Source organism: Azolla caroliniana, unplaced genomic scaffold (assembly GCF_043228905.1).
Source record: "Azolla caroliniana isolate FFs.n. ecotype wild unplaced genomic scaffold, voAzoCaro1.0.p SCAF_4, whole genome shotgun sequence".
NCBI lineage: Eukaryota > Viridiplantae > Streptophyta > Polypodiopsida > Salviniales > Salviniaceae > Azolla > Azolla caroliniana.
The window spans coordinates 24,979,477-24,993,685 of NW_028230439.1; the positions used below are offsets into that span (position 1 = coordinate 24,979,477).

At 37.5% G+C, this 14,209-nt stretch overlaps 1 protein-coding gene across 1 annotated transcript; it reads right to left on the reverse strand.

Moving 5' to 3' along the window:
- Positions 1-3,775: 3,775 nt before the first annotated feature.
- Positions 3,776-13,882, reverse strand: LOC147865603 (putative galactinol--sucrose galactosyltransferase 2). Its single transcript, XM_087318455.1, has 14 exons — positions 13,609-13,882; positions 13,148-13,434; positions 12,547-12,637; positions 12,397-12,445; positions 12,190-12,281; positions 11,994-12,089; positions 11,749-11,883; positions 11,251-11,661; positions 10,714-10,855; positions 10,557-10,624; positions 10,136-10,270; positions 9,805-10,022; positions 9,619-9,707; positions 3,776-4,344 (listed from the first exon to the last, which is right to left on the reverse strand). Exons 1-14 carry the CDS (start codon positions 13,800-13,802, stop codon positions 4,003-4,005), a joined length of 2,349 nt encoding a protein of 782 aa, XP_087174581.1. The 5' UTR covers positions 13,803-13,882; the 3' UTR covers positions 3,776-4,002.
- Positions 13,883-14,209: the final 327 nt, after the last annotated feature.

Genomic DNA, 14,209 nt, shown 5'->3' on the forward strand with positions numbered 1-14,209 from the left:
TGACTCGGCTCAAGCCTAAATCGAACCGTCAAACCGTAGTTTTGCGGTTCAATTCAATTCGGTTTAGGCTTGAGCTTCCTTAACCGGTTTGAGCTCAATTTGGGATTGCTCAAACCGGTTAAGCCTAAACCGGTTACCAAGCATGTTAAGGCTTAACGGCTTGGCTAAACCGGTTTAGAAACCGGCTCAATTCAGATTTGGAAACCCCTAAACCGAACCGTTGTCGATTCCTACCATTAGCGTGAGTTATCTCCTCCTACGTTATTTAAAAAGAGGTAATATGACAAGCTTATTATTGTCATTTTATGCTCTTGTAAGGTAACTCCAATATCCATTTCACCATGCATTAAGCCTTGTGCCAAGTATTCTATTATGTCAAATATTGTCTTGTCTCGTTTAATATTCGATATTAGCATGCTATCCCTTGATCATGTGGAAAGATGATTGCAAAGCCAAAACCTCAATTACTTTATATAATGAGTGTGACACTAAGCCATTTGTTTTTATGTGGGAAAGCATGGGCTATACACATACCCCCATCACATTGATAAATACAATATGATAACTAGCTTATAAAGGCAATACCTTCACATTATGTTGACACATGCAACAATATGTGCTGTCTTAAATGACTCTTGACAAAAAATACTATTAAGAAAAACAATGTCATATTCTATGTAAAAGCGTGTTTTATTGTAATGTCTCTACGAGTATTAATATATTTTCTTATCAATATAAAAGAGACTTTCCTTATACATAGGAAACATGTGTATATTATACTTTGTGTGGGAACTACTCATTATGTGGCAATGACTTGTGGCCAATGGGATTGTTATGTAAAAGGGATATGTCAAGGTGTCCAACTAGTATAAAAAGGGAAAAAATCTCATTATAAACTAGCCTTTTGATGCTACAACTACTTACAATCCTAATTCTCTCTCTATTACCTCTATTATGACTCATGAGTCACTTTCCTCCATGTATATTTTCCACCGTAAGCGATAGAGGTAACTATGTTTCTTATCTAGTAATATATTTAGTTGAGGCATACACATTTATGAATTAGCTCAATTTTTGCTTGTATACTAATTCTAGGTAATTAAGAAACGTGTAAACCTCCCATGGTGGCATGGAGCTGAGATGTAGGTCCTTTAGTGTTGGAGCATGAAGTGATATTTGCCATTGAGAAGTGATGCCCCCAACTTCCAATGCACAATTACCTCATTATAAAGAAGGCAACCCATTTAACTAAAGGACTATATTCTTTTTTGGTAAAAATGTCACCGACTCTACAAAAAATTCAAACACAAATATAACCATTGCAAACGAGACAAAGCTCGTCTCATATGTATTGTCAATGACCAAAGTCTCATGTCTTGGTTGTAAGTGATTTACAATGGGATACTTGAGAATGTTACATATCCCAACAACAATAACTTGATATAATCAACTTCTTCCCATTAGTTCACATGGAGGGAGCCAATGATTTGTACTATGCGAGACATTTGATAGAACAATGAGTAAGCATTGACAAATTGTACAAAAAGTTATTTATTGGACACAATATCTCGAGGTGCCTTCCCTTGTATAATTTGTTGATTTGTGTGAGAAGAAATATCATAGAGAGGGAATTTATAAGGGTGTTACCTACAAAGTTTATAATCATAGGTAAACACCTAGGTATGAAATGAAATCACTAGGTAAAGTGGGTAAATTTGGAACAAAGAACTCTTTCGAGAGCTGGACAGACAACCCCCCACACCAAAAAACATAAGAGGTAAATAGAATAAAAAAACTGGTGAAGATGAACTACATGATTATGTCAATTTAGCTCGGAATCTATAATTACGTGGAGAGCAAAATTATGAAACATTAAATTATGTTCTATCGTATGTGTGTTAAATAGGAGGCCACAACCTTATATACGGTAAACCTTATAAAAGTCGACAAAAAGAAGGGTACCACAATAATGAGATTTCCTCACATTGTTGCAGTTTCAATGTAAGGATTCTTCCACGTTCCTAAATCCATCACAACGAATGATATCACATTACCATTACCCAAAACAAAAACAATAATTAGCATAAAGTTCTTGAGATGGGCAAGTCTAACTCCTTTATACGGTTGTAGATATAACATTGTTCCTCCTTCATCTTTATCACCCACTTGACTCATTCTTATGTTGCACATCTTGATCTTCTATTCTCAAGACTCCATCTACTCCGTTTGCAAATTTTGATCCTAACATTCACAATTTCCCATCCATTTTTGAGTACCTTGAGTCCAATTATGTGGTAGCGGTTGAGTATTCGTTAATTTTCATACATGGGTTGGGTAACCTCGATAGAAATGTTGGCAAAGAATTTTTGTTACCTTGTTTGGTTGATTCATATCTCTATACCACTAATGAAACAATAGGATCAAATCTACACCCAAAACCATCTATGCCCACAATATAGACAAACATCAATTAAGACACATTTGTTACCCGTAGATTAACAAAACCGCCGTCGTCAAATGTTGATGAAAGGATGAGGGTCTAGTCCCATCCTTATACGTACTTAGGGGAGATTGTTGAAACAATGATGAAAGGGATAAAAGGGCCACCAAGTTTGGAGGGTCAAAGGTAAAACCCATGCTACATTCCATTAATACTAAGGTGAATCTTTATTCAAAAGAAAAGAAAAACATCCATCCTACATTACGTTTCTTTGTAGGATAACACAAAATTTGCAAACCAATTATGGGAGCTCAACTCACTATTTATCATGGGGTGATGCCAAGCACATGATTTGCCCCACCACCATTATGTGTTTATTTTCAATTTAAGAATTTTACTAAGGTAACCTTACTAAACTAAAAGTCTCGTATGTGATGTATTAAGGCAATGCTTTCACTCATGTGAAGTCTCTATATATGATATATGATGTGCTTCAACATGTGGTGTTTAGTTTCCTTTTAGTTTTCATGGATTAGTTAGTTGGTCTCATGAGCCCAAAATCCAATAGAAAGAAAACGGCCAACCTTTTCTAGTAAAAGCATTAATACAAACAAATTTTATTTCTTTTAAGATTCACATTGACATTGTCTGTGCCTTCACATTCTTTTTGTTTTTCCTCGGTTAGGATTGTGTCCTCAAATCTAAAACCAACTAAAAGGAAACTTTCCCTTTATTGTTTTTGTGAAGATGGACACATAAATCAATGTCACACTAGTGGATATCCACGTGTAAAAAATGAACATATATTAAACCATATCAAGACAAAGATGGTTCAAAGGAGAAAAGAAGTATGTACATTCATCGATGCAATACACACTAAGAATTGTTTCAAAACTCTAATATCTTTGGTTGGCACCAAGTGTTTTTTTTTCTTTGACAAAAAGATGGTCAAATGATCAATTCCAAACAAGATTAATCAATGACCAATTCTTAGACGTAAAGTCTCTACATATATGATCAACTAGTTGAAAATAACAAGAAAGGTAGATATGGATAACATTGAGCAATATTATTAGTTCCATCAAATTATATCAAAGCAATGGATAAAGGTTATCGATTCCAAACAAGGCTCACCCTTGACAATAAAACATTTGAAAAAGATGAGGAAACTAGATAATTGGTAGATTGGTGCAATCTTATTATTTCAATTGAAATCATATCAAAACATTGGATAAGGTTATCAATTCCAAAGAAGTTTCAACTTTTACATAATTCATTTGGATCAACATTCAACATTCGATCTTTAGAAAATAACGAGAAAGTTAATAATGGATAAGATTGTGAAGTCTTTGTCAATTCGATTGTAATTGCACCAAGACTATCGTTTGAATGCAATGGATCGGCTTACATAATGAATACATTTTCCTTCAAAATTTGTCGAAGTTTTAATTTTTTTATTAAAACCATACTAATACTTGGTGGGTTAAGTTAAGTAGATTTGTGTATTGATAATGATGGTAAGTAATGGTGGTAGCAAGTTGCAACTCTGTATGGATTTTTTCTCAAAATGTGAAAATAAGGTCTTGAGCAAAGCCTTCCAATTGTGGTATTAAGACTTTAAGAAGGCCAGAGAGAGGATCGTAGGAGAATTGCAGGTCGAGTTTGTTCAAGAAGCAATGCTTTGGTTGAATCGAGGCATATGCTCCGAACTCACCACATCCATGTATTTTCATCTCAACCCATGATGAAGAAGAGGAGGTGTTGTTACATACGACCTCCTCACTCACATGTTGTTCCAATTGTTTCTCATCTTCATGATAGTGAAGTGCACGAATAGCACCCCCGGAGTTGAACATGTGAAGCAAGCCAATGGGAGCAAAATGCGCCCCACACCCCACCAATCTCTGCAGAGCAACAAAAGAGAAATTGGTCACCATTAGACAATAATGCAAGAAGATCCCAATCCAGGAATATTTGTATATGCATTTGTGCATGTATATATGTATGTGTATATGCATACCTTGATTGGAGAAACTGTAAAGATTTCATATTCTAGAACATTTAAAAGGATGGGTAGGGCAGAGCTCTTTGCAAGAGGGAGAAGGTCACCTGAAATTTTTTCACATACCACTTACATGAAGCACCTTTTTGCCGTGGATGATGCCAAGATTAAAGGTGTGCCACCGCAGAATCTAAATCTCCTCTCCTCCCTAAATCATAGCCCTCAATTGGCTTTTCTTTCTCTCTTTCCTTTTTCGTCCAAATTGCATAAAGGTATAAAAGGGCGGTTTATGAAGACGAAAAAGGCAGAGCCTTGTAAATGCTCTCTGTGCATCCGGTAGTGAATCCCCCTTTTAGGTCATAGGCATATCTTAGTTCTCTCTGGTTGTTATTTCAGATAGCAATATATGCTACCAGTGTGTTGGTTAGAGTTTTTGATACAATCAATGTATGCTTTATATTGAGTTCCTATATGATATATACAAGCTCTGTAGAAGCTTGAGTGACTTATGTGAGTTAGGATTCAGTTGTAGCTTGAAAGACATATTGCAAATCAGATTTATCGTTCATGTATGTTCATCCATACTAGTTAATCTATTAAGTTTTTGTCTTTATGTTTTGTTCCTTCCTCCACCTACTCTTTCACCTTTGCATATTCATTCACAGAAATAGACACATCTATTTGTGTGTATACTTACTTGATTCTGTTCACTTGTGTTCCTTCAAGGTTATGGGCCCACACAACTTCCGTTGTGCCATTATTCATTAGTTATCCATCACCAAGTTCACAGATTAGTAATCAATAGTACATTCATCCCTAGATTATTAATCCCTCACATTGTAGTCCCTCATTCATTAGTAATTGATAACATCTAGAGTTAGAGATGGCAAACCTGAAAGATTGTATCATTGAAAAGTTCATTGGTAATAATTTTCCATTGTGGAAATGGAGGATGGAGATACTACTCGATGATAAGGGACTCCTGAAGATAGTCAACGGGGAGGAAGTGGCACCGAAGAAAGAAGGAGATACAGAGGCTTACAACAAAAGAGAGAAGAAAGCATATGCACTCATTGGACTCAACTTAGGGGATAGACAAGCTGAGGAGATAAGGCACACCAAAACGGCTAAGGAGGCATGGGATACATTGATGAAGTTGAATGAATCAAGCACGATGGCTAACGTCCTTCGACTCAAAAGAGAATTTTTAACAACAAAAATGAAGCCGGGTGATAAAGTTCGTGAACATGCTCAAAAACTTAGAAATATTGCATCTCAGCTTCAAGTGATTGGCCATACGCTTCCCAAAGATGAGGTAACATACATTTTACTTAACAGTTTGCCTAGTTCATATGGGCATCTTGTGGTTTCAATGCATGATTCAGATGCAGTTCAAGACCTAGACAAACTAATGGCAATATTAGAACAAGAGGAGCAACGACAAAGTTTACAAAGGGAAGAGTCTTCTATTAATGAACATGCTCTCCTAACCCATTCAGGTAAGAGACATGATTATGTTAAGAATTGGCATGAAAAATTTCAGAAAACTTCACAAAAGGGATGGGAAGGAAATGTCAGTGCTTTTCGACCAATGGATCCATCTCAAGTGGTATGTCATTACTGCCAAGAAAAGGGACACATTGCACGTGGGTGTGCTAAGAAGGTAGCAGATAATTATAGAAGGAGGAGGGAAAACAAAGACACGGAAGGTGTAGCGCTCATGGCATCACTACATGACATTGAAGATGATGAAGCAATCACAAATACAAATCTACTAACTTGGTATGTAGATTCTGCTGCATCAGCTCATATGTGTAAAAACAAAGAATTTTTCACAGAATATCATGTTTTCGATAATCCACGCCCAATATTTTTGGGAAATGGTGCACACATAATGGCCATTGCAATAGGAGATGTGAAGATTAGAGAAGGAATCATTCATAATGTATTGCATGTTCCTCTCATAAAGAAAAATCTATTGTCTGTTGATGCACTAGATATAGCTGGTATAAAGGTTGTTTTTTCAAAAGGATTGTGTGAATTATGGAGAGGAAACATGCTTCTTTTTGAAGCAAAAAAGAAGCATGGATTATATAGATTAGATGTAAACATTCATCATCATTCAGCAAATATTGTTGCTGAAGATTTTGGGAAGAAAGCCTTACAATGGCATAAAAGATTCGGGCATGTCAATTTTGACAAACTTAGGAAAGTAAGGGACATTAATATCTCAAACAAAGAAATTCTCCAAGTAAGTCAACAATACTTATGTGAGAGTTGTCAGCTAGGCAAGTTTACTCGACAACCATTTAATACAAAAAGGGGAATTTTAGCTAGTAGGCCTCTTGAATTAGTCCATATGGATCTTTGTGGCCCAATGCATGTGCCATCAATAGGAGGAGCAAGATACTTATATGTTGTCACAGATGATTATACACGAAAAACTTTTGCATATCCTCTTTCATGCAAAGATGACACTTTTGAGTATTTTCAAAAATTTAAGGCACTCACAGAGTCTGAACTTGGGCTCTCAATAACCAAAGTAAGATCAGACAGAGGTGGAGAGTTCAAGTCACATATTTTTGGCTCTTTTTGTTCTAATCATGGTATTACACAAGAATTTACCCCTAGCTACACTCCTCAACTAAATGGTGTGGCTGAAAGAAAAAATAGGACTATCATGGATATGGTAAGATGTATGTTGATAGATAGCAAATTATCATTAGAATTTTGGGGAGAAGCATCCAAATGTGCAGCATATATACTCAATCGACTCCCAACAAAGCTTATACGTGGAGGATGCCCGGAGGAAATTTGGCAACAAAAAAGGGTTAGTATAACTCATCTTCGTCCTTTTGGTTGCAAGGCATACTTCCATGTACCTCGTCCACTTCGTCATAAGTTGGATCCAACTGCCAAGCAAGGAATTATGATCGGATATGAGGATCCAGGCTATGGGTATAGAGTTTGGAATGAAGAGCAAAAACGAGTGTTTGTCACTCGCAACGTGTTGTTCGATGAAGATCATTTCCCTTGCAAAATGCAAGAAGAAGATAATGCAAAGTGGGAAGAGGCAATACATTTGGAGCTTGAAGCGCATCAAAAAAACGGTACATGGGAACTTATAAAAGGAAGTGAAAGGCAACAAACCATAGGTTCCAAATGGGTGTTCAAAATCAAGAGAGGATCAAATGGGACTCCTATCAAATACAAGGCTAGATTAGTAGCTCAAGGCTTCAAACAAATCGCTGGCATTGATTTCACTGAAACTTATGCGCCAACTGCCCTCATCACTTCCATTCGGGTCGAATTAATAAAGGCATGTGCACAAGGTTGGGAAATCCATCAAATGGATGTAAAAACAGCTTTTCTTAACGGAGAATTAAATGAAGAAATATATATGACATTACCAAAGATGAACAAGGAGGAACCAACGCAAACATGTCGACTTAAGAAGTCACTTTACGGCTTAAGGCAAGCTGGAAGATGTTGGTATATCCGCCTCCATAATTTCTTTCTACAAAATAATTTTACTTGTTGCAAATCGGATCAAAGCATCTATGTTCTTTGTAACAATAAAAAACATATTATTGTTGCGGTATATGTTGATGATATAATCATCATGGCCAATACATTTTCAGCCACCCAATATTTAAAAGACATCTTAAACGCAGAATTTGACATGGAAGATATGGGTGTCATCTCCTTTTGCTTAGGGATTGACATTTTATACAAACAAGGTAAAAGAGCTATTCACTTCTCCCAACAAGGATACATTTCACAAATATTGGAAAGGTTTCATATGGCAAGTTGTTATCCAACAAGCACACCTATGGAAGGACTGTCACACCTTTCAAATCTTCATAACAAAGGTGATACGGTAAATTTTCCATACAGGTCATTAATTGGTTCTCTTATGTATGCTAGTATTTGTACAAGACCAGATATTTCATTTGCAACTAATAAACTAAGTCAATTCTTAGAGAACCCTAGCATTACTCATTGGAAAGCTGCAAAACGAATCTTAAAATATTTAAAAGGGACAAGTGACTTGGGACTTACATTTCAAGCTAGTTCCTCAGATATGAGATTGCATGTGGATGCTGATTGGGCAAGTGACCCCACCGATCGAAAGTCTATTTCTGGCTATTGTGTTTTTATTGGCAACGTGGTAGCTCTATGGGGAAGCAAAAAACAAAATAGTGTGGCATTATCAACAACAGAGGCAGAATATATGGCATTGGCATATGGAATCAAAGAAGTTCTATGGGCATCCAACCTAATCAATGAATCCGGTCTACATGTAAATAAACCCATTCCAACACTCAATGATAATCAAGCTGCAGTATTTATGGCCACAAATTCAGGAAGTACAAAGCGTGCTAAACATGTGGATATCAAGTATCATTTTGTGAAGGATATCATTGAGCAAAGGGACATCATACTAGAACATTGTTCAAGCATAGACATGGCTGCAGACATTCTTACAAAGCCATTGGATACACACAAATTCAAGAAATGTAGAGACATGTTGGGCATGAGCTCTCGCAACATACTTGAGCATCCTCCACGTGGGGGGGATTGAAGCACCTTTTTGCCGTGGATGATGCCAAGATTAAAGGTGTGCCACCGCAGAATCTAAATCTCCTCTCCTCCCTAAATCATAGCCCTCAATTGGCTTTTCTTTCTCTCTTTCCTTTTTCGTCCAAATTGCATAAAGGTATAAAAGGGCGGTTTATGAAGACGAAAAAGGCAGAGCCTTGTAAATGCTCTCTGTGCATCCGGTAGTGAATCCCCCTTTTAGGTCATAGGCATATCTTAGTTCTCTCTGGTTGTTATTTCAGATAGCAATATATGCTACCAGTGTGTTGGTTAGAGTTTTTGATACAATCAATGTATGCTTTATATTGAGTTCCTATATGATATATACAAGCTCTGTAGAAGCTTGAGTGACTTATGTGAGTTAGGATTCAGTTGTAGCTTGAAAGACATATTGCAAATCAGATTTATCGTTCATGTATGTTCATCCATACTAGTTAATCTATTAAGTTTTTGTCTTTATGTTTTGTTCCTTCCTCCACCTACTCTTTCACCTTTGCATATTCATTCACAGAAATAGACACATCTATTTGTGTGTATACTTACTTGATTCTGTTATGTATGTGTATATGCATACCTTGATTGGAGAAACTGTAAAGATTTCATATTCTAGAACATTTAAAAGGATGGGTAGGGCAGAGCTCTTTGCAAGAGGGAGAAGGTCACCTGAAATTTTTTCACATACCACTTACATTAGCAAAATGTGCTTAAAGATAAAACAAGACATACATGATGGGAGATAATTCTCAACACATCTAGCTACCTCGCTTGTGAGAGTAGAAAGCACAATCCCCAGTCCAATCCTTAGTTGCCACTCTACCCAAATAGTTTACATCCCCTGCATTGACACTGCCACTGATTGCTGCCGGATCTGCATCATGAACCGCGATTTTCTTCTCTACCTTGCACCATCCGGCTCCTTGACAATTGAAAACCCCGATTACTCCTGTATGCTTGTTCAAGTTCCATATCTTCAAAAGGCTGTCAAAAAAAAAGAAACATAGTAGGTGTTTTTAGCATACGACTTGACTGACTGACCTAGAGAATGAGTCCCCACATTGGTCAATGAATTGTAGAGTATATATAAAGCACACCTTTTGCCATCTCGTGTGGGGTCATCGAATAGACAATCTCTGGTAGGGCGTCCAGGAAGCTCACACCGGAGAATGGAACCATCGGGAAGAACCAATTTTTTCAAGAGGGAAAAATCATGGTTCCCCGGCTTATCACTGAAGAAATCAAGGTTCAGTTCACATTGAAGATCACCATAGCTATAACTATTTACAAGGATAGAGTAGGAGGCCCAAATTTCTTCTCTTTCAAGCTTCATACACATAGCATACACACTGACCTAGACAACTCCTAATTATCTTATGTTTTCATATCTATATACACATTTGATGATTTTAATATATGAGTATCTCAGTCTTTACAACCTAAATACCATACTGATTTTGCACATAGGGGAATAACATGGCATCAGGGGTTTCACACAAATATAAATCACTATCTTACCTCACATATATCGGGCATCCACCAACAGCTCGTGCTGCAGCATGAAATTCTCCGCAAGGATGAAGGCTCTGTTTCAATAAAAAATATAAGAATTCATACATAGTATACAGAGTAGCATCATGAATTGAAACATGAGGGAGATAAGTTATTGGAATACATGGAACATGTCCCAATCAGGCAGCATGAACTCTCCTAGGAATAAGCTGTTGTATGCCACTGATGGAATATGAATGGTATGTGAAGCCGGATCTTGAGGATAGAAATCATCAGATGCTCTCACAATGCCAGTTTGCTTGATGCTGCCATAGAAAACAAGATTATGTTATATTACATATGTTGGCATGGTGGTTTATGCCTTTTATGCTCCCAATAATCTAGCATTACACGTGTATTTTGCACAATTCAAGTGTGATAAAAATGATAGTGCATGCTATGTTAGCTCAATGTGAAAGCATGGCTTTTAACCATGCTAATTTAACACAATGTCTTTAAATTTTACGCAATTAACAGGTAAACATAGTTGTTCAGTCGTAAAGTTTGTGATTTGCAGCCTTAAGGTGATGAAGTCTGAGATCATGCACACAAACAGTCTAAACCTGAAACTGTTATTGAATCACTTTCCACAACTGAAAGATTGAATGCAATACCTTAGCCTTACAGAAATTGTAATAAAGTAGATTCAATCTCTCATTACCTATACAGTCCATCTGTATTGTGACTCATGCACGCAATGCATCCATTATCAGGGAAATTCCGAGCTATTGATTCTTCAAGAGCTTGTTGATAATGTTGCGTTAATGATACTCTGCCACCATATCCAGTTCCTAAGGTTTCAACAATATTTTGTACATCAACCTTCACACCATCCACTCCGGCCTTCGCTAGATAACTATGAAGCTCATCATAAAACTTGAATACTTTATCAGGATGGGCAAGTCCCAACCCATTGATTGTTAGGTTATCAGAACTCATTGTAGGATCATTGTTTACGACTCCTTGAGTAACAATTGGATATTGCATTGAGATCTCATAGTGCTGCATCTCTTCAGCACCTGGCTTGATGCCACCCCAATACCCCGTAATTGCATGCCAAACGTAGACATACCTAATCATCCAGAAAAAAGCACATGTTTCTCGTTATCTTCTATTCAAGATTTAGAAAACAATTACAATGCACAATGTGATGTTTTACTTGACTTGATGCCTCTCCTTGAGCTCTTGAACAACATGTTGAAGACCCAGAGCTAAATCTTCTGGCCTCTCCCCCTCCTTGACATTTTGTTGAAACTTGAAGTTCTCTTTGATGTCTGTCAATCTTGTAGCCACTCTGTTGAAATGATGATTCACGTTTCAGCCCAAAAATACCATACAGGTGTGCAACCGATGACAAAAAGATGCTTAATTTTGACAGAAAATGTGGTTTCTTTTTACTCTTACAATGTTCCTTCTGATCCATCGTGTTCATCCGTGGCCACCGATTGCCATCCATCATCGATGATTACAAATCGTGGAGGAGCTCCACCTTCCTTCAAGCTGAGATCATCTTATTTAAACAACAGAAAGTGCATATATATATGTATATGTATATGTATATGTATGTACATATATAGTTGCCAACAAAACTTGAGCATACCTTTCAATGCCTTGCCTCACTCCTTCAGCGGATACATCGGTGTAGAATGCATCCCATGTGCACCATCCAAACCAGTCTATTATTCCAGGCAACTGTGAGCAACAACGACATGCTGTGTTTCAATTTTCATTTTACACATAAGAAGCACATATATATATGTGGATTTTATCCTTCAGCACCTAGAAATGTATGTAGATTCCCACTTACCGCCTTATTCTCTCGCCTTCGGAAAGTCTTTGTATGCATCTCAATAGCTCTAGAAAGAGAAAATGGAGAGTTGGGGGTTAGGAAATGTAACCTTGATTGTCCAAAAGTAAAGTGAACCCAAACAGAAGTATTCACATGTCTTCAACTTACTGCACTGCTTCTTCTATAACCTGAAAAGGGTCCTCTCCAGCATGCAGGAATAAAGAATGAGTTCCTCCATTTCCTTGAACAGATTCATCACCTGCCCAAAGGTTCAAAAAAAGCCAGTGATTCAGTGGGTGTGAATGTGTAAAGAGCAACGTTGCTATATATTATTTGATGATCACTGATAGAGAGAGAAGATGGATGTGGATGCCTTACCCCCTAAGTAAACCCAATGAACTAAACCTAAAAGCCGAGGGAGAAGACAAAGGCAGTCTACAGAGAGAGAACGATATTAAATGAAAAAACTATGAACCCTACACAGCCCTAGATCCTAATCCCTAAAACCCGAGGGAGAAAAACAATGCCATTAAAAGCAGGGGGTGAAAGACAATGGGCACCCAAAATCAGAACTCATTAGCCCTAAAACCATAACCACTAAATCTCAAGCTTTAAAACAGAGGGAGAAAGCTTATATCCGCCCAACAAAGAGATGAATAGACACCACAAATCGGAACAGATAGATCCTAGAACCTTGATATCTCCAGCAACCATCACCGTCCAACCCTAAACCTAATGAGAAGACAATGCCAGAATGGATAAAACTTACCACTTTCTAGACAGAGTTGTAGCTGATCTTCAGCATTGCCTTGCAGGGATGCACGGAAGGATCCTTCAAGAAGCGGCAAGAAAACCGTGTAAACCATCCTACGCTTTTCTGCTTCTTCTTGTCTTTCACTTCCTCCCATGGCTGACACTGTTACAAGATTGGGTGAACTATCCTCGCTCTCTACAAGAAGAAATTGTGTCTCGGAGGGAAGATCTCTTCCACAGCTTCCCATTCTCTGTGTCATCCACCATAGCTTAAAGCGGAAGCAGCACATGAAACGTAGGTCCCTATACAAATTAAGGCTTCATTAAGCTAATATTACTAATACAAACAATAATTCAGCTGTCAAGCTGTCAATTAGAGAGAGAGAGAGAGAGAGAGAGGGACAGACAGAAACTAATCCAACAAAAACACTCATAAATCATATTTTCTTTCACTAGTGCCGATGAACTAATCTTAACCTTAGAATGCCAAGGGAGAAAATGTGGTGACTTTTTCTCTGTGTAGATGAAGCTCCCATGAAAGCTCCGCGCGATGAGCTAAGCGGATTTAAGCTCACATTCTCTGGAACTTCACTGAGAAGAGTTTTCCCCCTCAAAAGAAGCTTCCCCTGAGAGAGTTCAAATCCTCCTATTGCCACGGATTTGATCGTCATAGCGAGAAGCAGAGCGAAGGAAGTGAATGAGTGAAGACGGTTGAAGAATGAACAAAGATGAAGGAGAAGATGGAGATGGAGATAGGAATGAAGAATGAATGAATGAGTGATGGAGATGGAGATGGAGATGGAGATAGGAATGAAGAATGAATGAAAGAGTGATGGATATGGAGATGGAAAGGATTGATGAATGAATGAATGATACAGAATGAATTAATGAATGAATGATGAAGAAGCAGAGGATATATATGTAAAGATTTGTGTTTTTTTTTTTTCGTTCTCTGCAGTTTTTATTTTTGCTGCATTTTTTGCTTTGATTTGGCTCCGGAAAACTGGAGAATAGATAGATAGTTATAACTTATGGACATACATACATTTGGAGACATTAGAGGAGGAGGAGGAGGAGG